Below are 15115 nucleotides of genomic sequence, written 5' to 3' on the forward strand. Positions count from 1 at the left end.
GCACTAACAACAATTTCAGTTTTTGAATACTTTTTGTTCACAATTCTTTCATGTCTCTTATCTATACATTGCCTGATTGATGCCTCTACCCCTGATTTTTCAAGGCTGTTTCAAGTTATATTGGGATTACATCATAATCCACATTTCCCTGTTACATTTTGACTGTTTCATGTCGAGACTATCATCGTGATCCACTAATTCCATAGCAACCCAAGACTTTTCCTTGGTAACCAGCTATCTCATTCTGACAGTTTAACTTTGTTAATGTTCTTGTTTACCAGCTTGCAGTTCAACATGATTTAACCATTAATACAATTTTGAATAATATAATATTCAGATTTCCATTATTTGCAATACTTTGCTTTTGAAAAAAAATTCTTCTTGATGTTTAAAAGAAAATTCCATCACAATGAGTAGGCAGACAAGGTCTCCATTTTACATTGAAAGAATGGCACAAATATCGAAGATCTGTACTGATGGTTCATCATAGAATTTGTGTTAAGTCTTTGTACTGGGCGGTCCAAGCAATCAAACCAAAGTCTAAAGAAATCACCATACAGCCAGTGGTGAAACATGGGCAGTCCTGACAAAGATTACTATAGAGAATATAACAGTACAAACCAAAATACCAAAATGTTAAAGACGGCGCCAGAGGGTGTCTTCTTCCAGTTCTTCTGTGAAACAGTTTAAATTCTTCTCTTTAATGTCTCTTCTTTCCTTTTCACGGTGGCTGGGGTCCCATCGGAGTCTGTGATCTATAGCTGCACTCAAACTTCGTTTCTTCATGGTGGTTGGTTCCTGTTCTGGGAGAACTCAGCGAGTGGCCTACTGTTTTCGATATCTTCAGGAGCAGCCTGGAAGCTGGGTGCCTTCAGGGTGCGGCCCTGTGGGGGATCCAATTCCTGTCTGGTGTCACCAACTGAAGTGTCCTAGGAAATGAGAACACAGTAGTGCTGTCGAAATAAGCATGGCTACAGACAGTAGCATCAAAACAGTGAGTTGTTGGCCTCCCCTCTTGTTGTGGCAGAAGTGGTACCTCTCTCTCCCTCATTAATGAGAGAGCGAGCCTATGGGATGTCAAAGTGTTGGGACGAACAGTGGGTTTTTTGATGGACTCTAGATAATGTTCTCTTTGGGGGCTTTGCTATTGCTTGCATGGTGGATGGTGGGGGCTGATGCTTTCGCTGAGGCAGGTGGTGGGAGGGGGGAGTTAAGGAGGGTTGAAACTTTTTCTGCTGCTTGTGCATGGGAGGAGGGGAGGGGTCTTTGGGGTTCTAACATTTTCCTGTCATTCATTCTTTGGGGTTTTTCTCCTGTTTCGTGGATGTCTGTGAAGAGTAAATATTTCAGACTGCATACATTCGCTGGTATTAAATGGAACAACCTTCTTTCTCAGAAAATGAAGGTTACAGAATCAGAATTAGGTTTACTATCACCAGCATATGCCGTGAAATTTGTTGTCTTTGTAGTAGCAGTAAAATGCAATACATAATAATAGAGAAAAAAAGCTAAGAATTACAGTAAGTATATACTGCATATCTTAAATAGTTAAATTAAATAAGTAGTGCAAAAATAAACAATAAGAAAAAAGTAATGTTCATGCATTCAATGCCAAGCAGAAATCGGATGGCAGAGGAGAAGAAACTGTTCATGAATCACTGAGTGTGTGTCTTCAGGCTCCTGTACCTCCTTCCTGACGGTAGCAATGAGAAGAGGCCATGTCCTGGTTGATGGGGGTCCTTAACGATGGACACCACCTTTCAGAGGTATTACTCCTTAAAGATGCCCGTGATGGAGCTGACCAAGTTTACAACTCCCTGCAGCTTATTTCAATGCTGTGCGGTCACCCACCTCACCCATCCCCCCCCACCCCCATACCAGACGGCGATGCAGCCAGTTCGAATGCTGTCCGCGGTACATTTGTCAAAATTTTTTAAGTGTCTTTGATGACATAACAAATCTCCTCAAACTCCAAATGAAATATAGCTGCTGTCTCGTCTTAAACATTGAATAGCTTATTGCATCGAACTGGCAACACAATAATCTTTAAAAGATGGACGAGTGTGCATTTTATTTTTTCACAGAAAATCCTGATTCCCCAGGCTCCCTTCACTCTTCCAGGATACTTGATAAAATACATGAGGAGCAAAGGAGCAGAAGGCATAGTAATGGACCTCAGACTGCAAGTGGAGATTCCCTTATTGCATCTGAAAGGCAGAATGTATCAACAGAGAATTTCACTGTTGTGCCTTCAGTGAAATCAGTATTTTATACCAGGAGTTACAATGTTGAGATAGGAGGATATCGATGTTCCCAAATAGATGTTAATGTTTTCGTCTCTTTTCCTTTCCTTCTCTTGTTCTTTCTCTTCTGTTTCACCGAGGTAATATAGCATGCTTGGCTGAGGGAAATACCTCCTGTGTAATAAAAGTAGCCACTGCTTGAATTTATCTTATTCACAAAGATCACCTCTTTTCTCATCTTGTTACTTTTGTTTCAATGTTCCCTACTATCCCCCATCATCTACACTTTCTTTAATATCCCCTTTCTGCATTTATTATCCCATTTCTTTTCTTCTGTCTCCTGCTGTTCATTCATAGCATTATCCTATTTCCCGAAATATCACAATTAACTATATATAACCACATAACAATTACAGCACGGAAACAGGCCATCTCGGCCTTTCTAGTCCGTGCTGAACGCTTACTCTCACCTAGTCCTACTGACCCGCACTCAGCCCATAACCCTCCATTCCTTTCCTGTCCATATACCTATCCAAATTAACTTTAAATGACAATACCGAACCTGCCTCTACCACTTCTACTGGAAGCTCATTCCACACAGCTACGACTCTCTGAGTAAAGAAATTCCCCCTTGTGTTACCCTTAAACTTTTTCCCCCTAACTCGCAACTCATGTCCTCTTGTTTGAATCTCCCCTACTCTCAAAGGAAAAAGCTTATCCACGTCAACTCTATCCCTCTCATAATTTTAAATACCTCTATCAAGTCCCCCCTCAACCTTCTACGCTCCAAAGAATAAAGATCTAACTTGTTCAACATTTCCCTGTAACTTAGGTGCTGAAACCCAGGTAACATTCTAGTAAATCTTCTCTGTACCTCTCTATTTTGTTGACATCTTTCTTATAATTCGGTGACCAGAACTGTACACAATACTCCAAATTCGGCCTTGTACAATTTTAACATTACATCCTAACTCCTATACTCAATGCTCTGATTTATAAAGGCCAACATACCAAAAGCTTTCTTCACCACCCTATCCACATGAGATTCCACCTTCAGGGAACTATGCACCATTATTCCTAGATCACTCTGTTCTACTGCATTCTTCAATGCCCTACCATTTACCATGTATGTCCTATTTGGATTATTCATACCAAAATGTAGCACCTCACACTTATCAGCATTAAATTCCATCTGCCATCATTCAGCCCACTCTTCTAACTGGCCTAAATCTCTGCAAGCTTTGAAAACCTACTTCATTATCCACAACGCCACCTACCTTAGTACCATCTGCATACTTACTAATCCAATTTACCACCCCATCATCCAGATCATTAATGTATATGACAAACAATATTGGACCCAGTACAGATCCCTGAGGCACAACACTAGTCACCGGCCTCCAACCTGACAAACAGTTATCCACCACTACTCTCTGGCATCTCCCATCCAGCCACTGTTGAATCCATTTTACTACTTCAATATTAATACCTAACGATTGAACCTTCCTAACTAACCTTCCATGCGGAACCTTGTCAAAGACCTTACTGAAGTCCATATAGACAACATCCACTGCTTTACCCTTGTCAACTTTCCTAGTAACCTCTCCAAAAAATTCAATAAGATTTGTCAAAATGACCTTCCATGCACAAATCCATGATGACTATTCCTAATCAGACCCTGTCTATCCAGATAATTATATATACCATCTCTAAGAATACTTTCCATTAATTTACCCACCACTGACGTCAAACTGACAGGCCTATAATTGCTAGGTTTACTCTTAGGACCCTTTTTAAACATTGGAACCACATGAGCAATATGCCAATCCTCTAGCACCATCCCCATTTCTAATGACATTTGAAATATTTCTGTCAGAGCCCCTGCTATTTCTACACAATACTTCCCTCAAGGTCCTAGGGAATATCCTGTCAGGACCCGAAGATTTATCCACTTTTATATTCCTTAAAAGCGCCAGTACTTCCTCCTCTTTAATCATCATAGTTTCCATAACTTCCCTACTTGTTTCCCTTACCTTACGTAATTCAATATCCTTTTCCTTAGTGAATACCGAAGAAAAGAAATTGTTCAAAATCTCCCCCATCTCTTTCGGCTCCACACATAGCTGTCCACTCTGATTCTCTAAGGGACCAATTTTATCCCTCACTATCCTTTTGCTATTAATATAACTGTAGAAACCCTTCAGATTTATTTTCATCGTAGTTGCCAAAGCAACCTCATATCTTCTTTTAGCTTTTCTAATTTCTTTCTTAAGATTCTTCTTACATTCTTTATATTCCTCGAGCACCTCATTTACTCCATGCTGCCTATATTTATTGTAGATATCTCTCTTTTTCCTAACCAAGTTTCCAATATTCCTTGAAAACCATGGCTCTCTCAAACTTTTAACCTTTCCTTTCAACCTAACAGGAACATAAAGATTCTGTACCCTCAAAATTTCACCTTTAAATAACCTCCATTTCTCTATTACATCCTTCCCATAAAATAAATTGTCCCAATCCACTCCTTCCAAATCCTTTCGCATCTCCTCAAAGTTAGCCTTTCTCCAATCAAAAATCCCAACTCTGGGTCCAGTCCGATCCTTCTCCATAATTATATTGAAACTAATAGCATTGTGAGCACTGGACCCGAAATGCTCCCCAACACATGCATCCATCACCTGACCTATTTCATTCCCTAACAGAAGATCCAACACTGCCCCTTCTCTAGTTGGTACCTCTATGTATTGCTGCAAAAAACTATCCTGCACACATTTTACAAACTCCAAACCATCCATCCCTTTTACAGTATGGGCTTCCCAGTCTATGTGTGGAAAATTAAAATCTCCCACAATCACAATCCTGTGCTTACCACAAATATCTGCTATCTCCTTGCAAAGTTGCTCCTCCAATTCTCGTTCCCCATTAGGTGGTCTATAATACACCCCTATAAGTGTTACTACACCTTTCCCATTCCTCAATTTTACCCAAATAGCCTCTCTAGACAACCCCTCTAATCTATCCTGCCAGAGCAGTGCTGTAATATTTTCTCTGACAAGCAATGCAAAACCTCCCCCTCTTGTCCCTCCAATTCTATCACACCTGAAGCAACAAAATCCAGGAATATTTATTTGCCAATCACACCCCTCCTGCAACCATGTTTCACTAATACCTACAACATCATATTTCCAGGTATCAATCCATGCTCTAAGCTCATCCACCTTTCTTCGAATGCTCCTAGCATTAAAATAAATGCATTTAAGAAATTCTCCACCCCTTCCTCTCTGTTTATCTCTAACAGTACAAAGAACTTTACTGTCTTCTTTTTCTTCCTTCTCCCATACATCTGTTCCTGCATTCTGGTTCCCCTCCCCCCCTCATATCTAGTTTAAATCCACTGGAGCCTCTCTAGCAAACCTACCTGCAAGAATATTTGTCCCCCTCCAGTTCAGATGTAAACCATCCCGCTGGAACAGGTCCCACCTTCCCTGGAAAACTGCCCAATTATCTATAAATTTGAAGCCCTCCCTCTTGCCACATGTTGATCTGCACTATCTTACTATTTCTAAACCCACCTGCACGTGGCACTGGTAGCAATCCTGAGATTGCTATCCTGGAGGTCCTGACCTTTAACTTGGTACCTAGCTCCCTAATCTCACCTTTCAGGACCTCCTCACTCTTCCTACCCACGTCATTGGTCCCTACATGGACCACGACATCCGGCTGCTCACCCTCCCTCTTGAGAATACTGAGAACTCGATCCGAGATATCGCAGACCCTGGCACCAGGGAGGCAACAGACCATCCGGGATTCTAGATCTCTTCCACAGAACCTCCTATCTGTCCCCCTATCTATCGAATCCCCTATCACTACTGCTCGCTTCTTTTCCCTCCTTCCCTTCTGAGCTGAGAGTCCAGTCTCAGTGCCAGAGACGCAACCACTGCAACTTGTCCCTGGTAGGTCGTCCCCACTAACAGTATCCAAAACGGTATACTTATTGTTGATGTGAACGGCCACAGGGGTGCTCTGCTCTTCCTGTCTACTCCCCTTCCCTCTCCTGACAGTCACTCAACTACCTGTCTCCTGATTCCTAGGGGTGACTATTTCCCTGAAACTCCTGTCTATTTCTGCCTCTGCCTCCCAAATGATCCGAGGTTCATCCAGCTCCAGCTCCCTAACACGGTTTGTCAGGAGCTGCAGCTGGATGCACCTTTTGCAGGTGTAGTCATCAGGGACAGCTGTGCTCACCCTGACTTCCCACATACTGCAAACGGAGCACTCAACTGCTCGAAGTGCTGCCTCCATTACCTACTCCTGAGCTAATTAGATTAATTAAAGGAGCTTACCCGGCCTTACCTCACCTGGAGTGAAGCTCGTAGTCAGCCGCTGCTCACTTTTTAAATACCTGACCCCAGGCTTCAAACCTCTCTCAGTCCTACCTTCTTGCTCATTTTCCTGACTCCCACATTTTCTTTGTTAGCTTATTTCCTTTTAAGGACCTTTTGCTTCATTTTTGTTAGCAAGCATCAATTAATATACTACACAATTCTTTGCACACCCAGTTTGCAAAAGCATTCAATGGTTAGGATGTTAATTCTGTCCCAGAGAGTTTTCTATGGAGAGTATGTACGTTTTGATACATCACACTGGACAACATGCTGTGGAGGGAATTAGCATGCCATGAACACAAGAGATTCTGTAGATGTTGGAAACCTAGAGCGTTGCACCCAGAATGCTAGAAGAACTCAGCATGTCAGGCAACATATATGGAAGTAGGAGGATAGACAGATTCCGATGTGGAGACGGCAATGAGAGTTTATTCATAATAATTCTAAAAGAACGTCAGCGGCTCGCTCGAGCAACACTACGAGAAGTAACATTCTCAAAACTAGGTCCACGTAATTTACGTTAATCGGGCATCCATCTAAGTAATATAAGTAACACGGAATCCCCGAGCTTATCAGAATAAACTTAACAAGTTTAAACAGAGGTATCAGGAGACCACATTACAAAGAGCGAGTCACTCAGGAAAAACACAAGGAACTCTAAAGGTTTAACAACAATTAACCAATTCAGGTGCTCTGAAAACCCTGGTGCTCATGCTCACTAGTGCCCCATGCAGGCCTGAAGAGCTCATTACAGGAAGAGAAGAAACAGTCAATGCTTTGGGCCAAGAAACCTGATGAACGATCTCAGACCAAACTGTCAACTGTTTATTTCCCTCCATTGACGCAGCCTGAATTAGCATGCCTGCTGCTAATATCCAGTGCAAAATAAGGAATCATGACATCAGTCAGTATATTGTGCTGATAAGCTGTCAACACTGCTTTCTTGTTCAAAATGCCAGCTGACCCACTGTATTAACTTTGCATTTCTGAATGTACATTCAAGAGCAGGGAGAACCATCCACCAGTACCTTTTACAGTGATGTTTAGGTTGTCTGCTGGTTGAATTCCACTGGCAATTTCTATACTTGTGCCCGTGTTTGGTGATGTCTAACACCTGAGGTTCAGAAGGAGACATTTATCAGGTGCTGAGGGGTTTAGATCCCTTGCCAAAGCTTCTGTGGGCACCTGTTGTTCTCACATGTGCGTGCATTCGAAGTCATTCTCCTTGCAATAGAGGCAGGTGGCAGGAAGAGGGAAAGGCCAGTTTATGCAAGGGGAAGTTCAACTGCACCTCAGTGTGCAAGATGTCAGGAAGGGAGTCCCGACTAGAATCTGCCTCCAGTTTAAGATCACGACTGTAATGTGGGATGAGGGCAATGTTGCCTGCTGTCAGCCAATTTTTGCATACCCTTACAAAAATTACAAGAAAGGCATTACATTCCCATGAATGTGCTGAATTTACAATTAATCACCCGTAGAATGGTGTAATAATTAACAGGAAAAAATATCTTTTTAATTATGGTGTAATTGTGATCATTTGGCAATCAACCTCTCAGTCAATGTGAATAATTAAATGTGTGGCGTCTCCTTCCATTAGGCAATAATCCCTCCCTCTACTCAATTTTGGAAAGATTCTTCCTTCTATAAATACATGCAGACGCCATGACAGCTGGTCTTCTTTGCCATTAAGATTGTCAGGCCTCCCATTTCACAACTAGTCCGTTCAGTATCTTAATAAATTACAAAATGAAATCAATAGATTGAATCATTAGTTGACCATAAATAAGAATGCCAAAAATCATCTGGTTTTAACAAACTTCCCTCAGAATGGCGTTATACTAAATTTAGTTTTCATACAATCCCAGTCGTGTGGTTGACTCTTAAGGTCCTTGTAAACCATTGCATTTAAAAGCAAAACAATCAGCACAATATTTTTTCAAATTTATTTAAGTTCATCTTTGCCTATGCTGGGAAAATAACTGTAAAAATATAAATAATAATTGGCTCCTCAAATAGGATTAGTAATAGGTAGAGGAAGAAACAGCTGTTCTAGGAAATTATTTTACATTGCGTAGTATCATCAGAATTTCTACACAATAGCAACTTATAATGTGGACTAGCATAATTTGGATACAAGTCATTGCACATTCTGAAGTTTTTGAAATCCTTGAAAAAGACTACATTTAAGTGACAACTTAATTTACTATTGAAGTGACAACTTAATCACTCCTATCCTTCACCCTGTCACAGATCATCACACTGTTCTTTCCTCACTTACAACAACCTTCCCCATCTCTGGACCAGCTTAGAACTGCCAGATCTCTAACTTCAATCAGTTAAGACAAAAGATCAGCAAAATGAAATATTAATTTCTCTCCCCAAAGGTTCTGGGTGGTTTAAGCATTCCCTACGTCACTTTTGCCTTATTTTTTTTTCTCCTGTAATTTAATACCTCTGCTAACATCAGTCAGAAGGAGTGCCACAGTACATGATTTCAGTGATGAGAGTTCTTCATTTTGGAGATGTGATCTTTGGATGTGATCATTCAAAGGATTCAAAATACATTTATTATCAAAGTATGTATAATTTATACAACATTGAGATTTGTCTGCCTACAGGCAGCAACAAAGCAAGAAATGTGAAAGAACCCAATTTTAAAAAGTAAGACCAGCACCCAATGTTCAAAGAAAGAGAGAAAAAGCACAAATCATTCAAACCATAGAAGTAAACAACTGTAATCTGAGCCAAATTGATTCCATAGGTCTGAATTCCTGGAGCAGGCCTAAAAGCCTTGATCTCGCAGAAGCTCGCAGACACAAACCACGTAGACCATAGATAATAATCTATGCTGAACATTTTTAGCATATTTAGTCAGAAGGACTGCATAGATACTCCATTTTAGCTTCCTCACATAGATTAGTCCTCAACCAGTTTAATTCACCCTATGTGAGATTAATAGATACCTGATAGCACTTGATTCAAAAAAGGTTATGGTACTGGATGACATTCCAGTTATGGTTCAGAAGACCTGAAGTCCAGAATATGGGCATAAACAATATTTAATTCTCATTTATTTTGTACTGAGAGACAAGTTTTAAAAGGCAATTAAAGGTTAGACAGAAAGCCAAGGGATCTGATGGAGGCTTGAACCAGCACGGATGGTTATTTTACTTTCCCTGAAAAATGATAGTTTAACTCTTAATGTTTTCCAGGAAAAATGTGGGTGTTTACAATAACCCAGTATTTTTCTATTCCAGTTTCATTTATTTAACCAAATTTAAATTCCATGCTTGCTGTAATGATATTTTAATTCAGGACATTAACTGAACTACACCAGTTATGTTACTACACCATTAGTTGAAAAACAGGAATGACATAACTGGTATTTATCTTCAATTAATTCCACCAAGAATGGATTAAGTAACAGTTCTTCTCAAAATTGACAGTAGAAGCTTGAAACGTAGAAATTGGTTGTCACGGTAATCCACAAATGACAGGCTAAAATTTAAGAGAAAATCACTGGCCGAAAAATTCTTCAGGAATCCAAATAAATACAAGTTATTTATACTCTTTCAAAATAACATCCACCTCAGCTGCGTCGCAGTATATTAGTACAATTTCTATAAATGTATTCAAGTCCTATAACTTCCATCTCAATTTTATAATACAATTGATATCAGAATCAGGTTTAATATCAATGGATGTTTTGTGAAATTTGTTCTTACGTGGTAGCAGTGCATTGCAATACATAATAATCAAAACTGAATTACTGTATATATTTAAAAGGTTAATTAAATAAGTAGTGCAAAAGAGAGAGAGAGAAAAAGTAGTGAGGTGATGTTGTTAAGAAGGTGTATGGTGTGTTAGCCATCATCAACTGTGGGACTGAGTTCAAGAGCCATGAGATAATGTTACATCTATATCAGGCCTTAGTAAGACCCCACTTGGCGTACTGTGTTCAGTTCTGGTCACCTTATTAAAGGAAGAGTGTGGATACTATAGAGGGAGAGTGCAGAGGAGATTTAAGGATGTTGCCTGGGTTGGAGAACATGCCTTATGAGAATAGGTTGAGTGAACTTGGCCTGTTCTTTTTGGAGCGACAGGGGATGAGAGGTGACCTGATAGAAGTGTTTAAGATGATACGAGGCATTGAGGCACTGATTGTGTGGAAAGCCAGAGGTTTTTTTCCCAGGGCTGAAATGGCTAAAATGAGGGGGCATAGTTTTAAGCTGCTTGGAAGTAGGACCAAGGGGGATGTCAGAGGTATGTTTTTCACACAGAGAGTGGTGGGTGCGTGGAATGCACTGCCAGTGACGGTGGTAGATGCGGATACAATAGTCTTTTAGGATTCTCTTAGATAGGTACATGGAGTTTAGAAAAATAGAGGGCTATGTGGTAGGGAAATTCGAGGCAGCTTCTAGAGTAGGTTACATGGTCAGCACAATATTGTGGGCCGAAGGGCCTGTAATGTGCTGTAGATATCTATGTTTCTATGTTCATGTGTTCAATGTCCATTCAAAGCAATCTGATGGCAGAGGGGAAGAAGCTGTTGCTGAATCGCTGAATGTGATGTTAACAAGCTATGGCAAACCAGAGACCCAACATGCAAAAGAAAGATTCCTACTGAGCTGCAGAGAAGACTTTTCTGTATTTCTTTTATGTTTTAACATGTATTCCCATATGATACTTTGCAGAAGCACTTATCTAAAAATTGTTGCTTCGGGCACTAATTCTTTATATGTTTTTAAAAGTAAAAGAATTGAAATGCTTGCTCACAATTACAGGGCTTCCACTGCACAGTTATGGCAAGTAAGAATGAGGTAAAAGAAGCTAAGAATAGAAGAATAGTTCAGGGTTGTGCATTTCTCAGTGCAATGTGCCTGAGACATGTAAACTAACATAACTGATCCCACTGAAGATTGTACATGATTGCTCTTATTTACTATAAAATGATTTTCTCAGTGGTACAAAGCCTGCGTTAACTCAGCAGGAATGCTTTAATTGATCTCGGTTCTGCCAGGCAAGGAAAGGGAAGGCAATTAACCAGGTTACCTGCTCCTAATTGCTTTCCAGTAACATATGTTGGAAATTCTCTGTCTTTGGAAGCTGAGAGAGGATTGGGTCAGCGTAACTGTGATGCCCGCTGCTGATCATGTAAATTTTATACTTGAACCTCGGGGAAGCTAACAAAATCATCTGAGCCCTCTGCAAGAAACACTGGCATATTTTGCAAGCAAATTTGTAAATATAAGAAAAACAAAACCCATAATCAAAACATGTCAGAAATAGTATTTCAGAAATATGTTTGTGCATCATATTTATCATCATAAAAATTTACATCTTCTGTGCATTCTGGTCAAATTATTGAAAATTTTCTTGAAATCCTGAACAATATTCATAAAAGGAAAGCAACCCTGTTAATACTGGGTGGATCTAATGAGTATCACATTTTTCAATCTACAAAGGACCTAAGCCAAATAATTGAAAATTGAACATGTTAGAAGTTATTTATACAACAACAGCCCATGTACGTGTGGTATTACAATCCAATTCTGACATGTTAGATGTTCACAGTTTTATTTATAACATCATGGAAGCTCTACTGGTATGAAAAGGAGTGTTGATTTAGTGATTGGAAACAAATATTATAAACAATATATTCTTCCACAAACCAATGTGTAACAAACTGTCATTCCTTATATCGTAAACACAAGGAAATCTGAAGATGCTGGAAACTCAAGCAACACACACAAAATGCTGGTGGAATGCAGCAGGCCAGGCAGCATCTATAGGGAGAAGTACAGTCAATGTTTCGGGCCAAGACCCTTTGTCAGGACCCTCTTCTTTCAGTTAGTCCTGACGAAGGGTCTTGGCCCGAAACATCGACTGTACTTCTTTCCATAGATGCTGCCTGGCCTGCTGCGTTCCACCAGCATTTTGTGTGTATTCCTTATATTGTTGCTGTTGTGTGACATTTTTAAATCTATTATCTTTTAATTGATCAAATGGAACCACCTTACATTATCATATGATACCGAAAACTTACATTCCAGATGGTAAAGTGAAGAGCATTATCGTCTTTCACGCTTTGGTAATAATAAATAATGTCTTACTTTCACAATATCTGTTCTTCCAAAATAAGTGGCTGCGTGTAACAAGGTGCTGCCATTAATACACCTATGAAAAATGGAGAACTTTTAATTGGTGTCTATCTCCACTTTATGCTAAAATAGTTTAAACTAACAATGAAGTCATCAAATAGATATACAGCAATCTGGAGACGAGGCAGCTCCAGGAATTAAAGATCCACTATAGGAGGAGTGTTTGTTGTCCCTGGGTCTGTATTGAATGTTCAGAAGGATGAGTGGTGGGGGGGGGGGGGGGAGGGAGGAATATCATTGAAACCTACTGGATACCAAAAGGCCTGTGTAGAGTAGACATGGAGAGGATGTCTCCATTCATTGTAGAGTCTGGGATCCGAGGGTGCAGCTTCAGAATAAAGGGTTGTCCCTTTAAAACAGACGAGGATAAATTTATTTAGACAAAGGATGGTGTAGTTGTGAAATTTATTTCCACCGAGGGCTGTGGAGGTGAAGCCATTGGGAGCATTTAAATAAGAAAATAATGGGGTCTTGATTGGTAAGTGGGGGTTTAGGGTTATGGGAAAAATGGGATTGGAGAAGTTAGCCATGATTGAATGGGGGAGCAGATTTGTGGGAAGAATTGCCTAAATCTGCTTCCATATCTTGGGTGGTGGGGTGAAGATACGTCTCTACCAAAGGAGTTGTAAGGCTCTCATTCCCCCCACCAGCCTGCAGGTCACTCTCGGGCAAGGTGTAACACCTGCATAGCCCCCCGATCAGTGAGACGTGAAGCCATGGGAGCAGCTGGTGCATATCACAAGTCCTGGTTATGTGACCACTGACGCCAGGCAGACAATCTCTGAAGAGTATTGATTATGGCTGGGGTCACCCATCTTGTAAAGACACTGCCCAGAAGAAGGCAATTTCTGTAGAAAAATTTGCAAAGAACAATCATGGTCATGGAAAGACCATGATTGCCCATGTCAATATGAGGCAGCACACAATGGTGATGATATCAACACACACACACACACACACACACACACACACACACACACACAATTGAACAATATAAAGATAACAGCTCAAAAGGTTCAAAAACCTTATATTTTTGTACAAAACAATTCATATGTTGACATTAACAGGAAATACTCAGGGTGTCAGGTGACATGTGGAGAAGGGAACAGATTAAATGACATTTCAGTTCTGCTCTTATCATTGATGCTGCCTGAACATTGGGATATTTCCACCATTGTCTGGTTTTAATACAGAGCTTCAGCATCTAAAATTCCTTACTTTTCATTTTTTTAAACAAAAATAAGACTGTTCCAGTCCCATATGTAAATTAACTGTGACATTAAGAGGGAACATTTAAAATTGAAAGGCAGTAAGTAATGAATGATTTTTATACAGCTTGTAATTGATGTTCAGTGGCCAATTAACCTCCACTGTAATATTGTAGTCAAACCAGGCTTTTTGGACATTACTTGCTTCTGTTCCTCTTTTGCGTGTTCTGTGGTGACAAATGATGCCAGTGTAGAAGCCATAAATTCTTCCCCATGGAGTCCTAGGACTCAACTGGGATATTACACTAGTTCAAGGAAGGTTTGTGCATATTCTCTAATCTTCTTTCTTTGTCCACCTGGTAACTTCCTCCTACTACAGAGCTTGGAAAATATTAGTGAGCTGCAACATTGTGGCAGGATGAGGGAATTCTATTTAACAAGGGATAATGAGGTTTTGAAAGGAAAAAGAGGGAAGCATTAGTCAGGTGTAAGCAGTTGTGATCAAGTGAGTCCCTCGAGGAGTGTAAAAAAGGTCAGAGTACACAAGCAGGGAGTCGGGGGGGGGTAAAAAGGGGACATGAGATATCCTTGAGAGATAAGGTAAAGGAGAATCCTATGAGTTTTTTATAGCATAATCAGAGCAAATGGGTAACTGGGGAGAGAATAGGTCCCTTTAAGGATTAGTGTAGTCATCTAAGTGTGAAGCCAGAGAATATGTGTGTTAAGTGATGCACCATCAATAACTCACGCTGAGACTTAGGAAGTGAGATATTGGCTTTTATTGACTGGAAGAATAAACAGCACTACATCCTGGGGAAAATGAGGGAGAGCAGCAGCCCACAGTCGCCTTTATACAGGGGTCTGTGGGAGGAGCCACAGGAACAGTCAGCAGGGGTCTGTGGGAGGAGCCACAGGAGCAGTCAGCAGGGGGTCTGTGGGAGGAGCCACAGGAGCAGTCAGCAGGGGTCTGTGGGAGGAGCCACAGGAGCAATCAGCAGGGGGTCTGTGGGAGGAGCCACAGGAGCAGTCAGCAGGGGGTCTGTGGGAGGAGTCACAGGAGCAGTCAGCAGGGGGTCTGTGGGAGGAGCCACAGGAGCAGTCAGCAGGGGGTCTGTGGG

The 15115-nt window shown here is 40.7% G+C and overlaps 1 protein-coding gene across 1 annotated transcript in view; it reads right to left on the minus strand.

Moving 5' to 3' along the window:
• LOC140734920 (uncharacterized) overlaps positions 1-15115 on the minus strand; it is a 127424-nt gene that overhangs the window by 49660 nt on the left and 62649 nt on the right. The window contains exon 15 of the mRNA XM_073059624.1: positions 12742-12805. Within this exon, the coding sequence (XP_072915725.1) occupies positions 12742-12805 (64 nt within the window). The remainder of the gene's footprint in view (positions 1-12741; positions 12806-15115) is intronic.

This window comes from Hemitrygon akajei, chromosome 10, assembly GCF_048418815.1.
Source record: "Hemitrygon akajei chromosome 10, sHemAka1.3, whole genome shotgun sequence".
NCBI classification, from domain to species: domain Eukaryota; kingdom Metazoa; phylum Chordata; class Chondrichthyes; order Myliobatiformes; family Dasyatidae; genus Hemitrygon; species Hemitrygon akajei.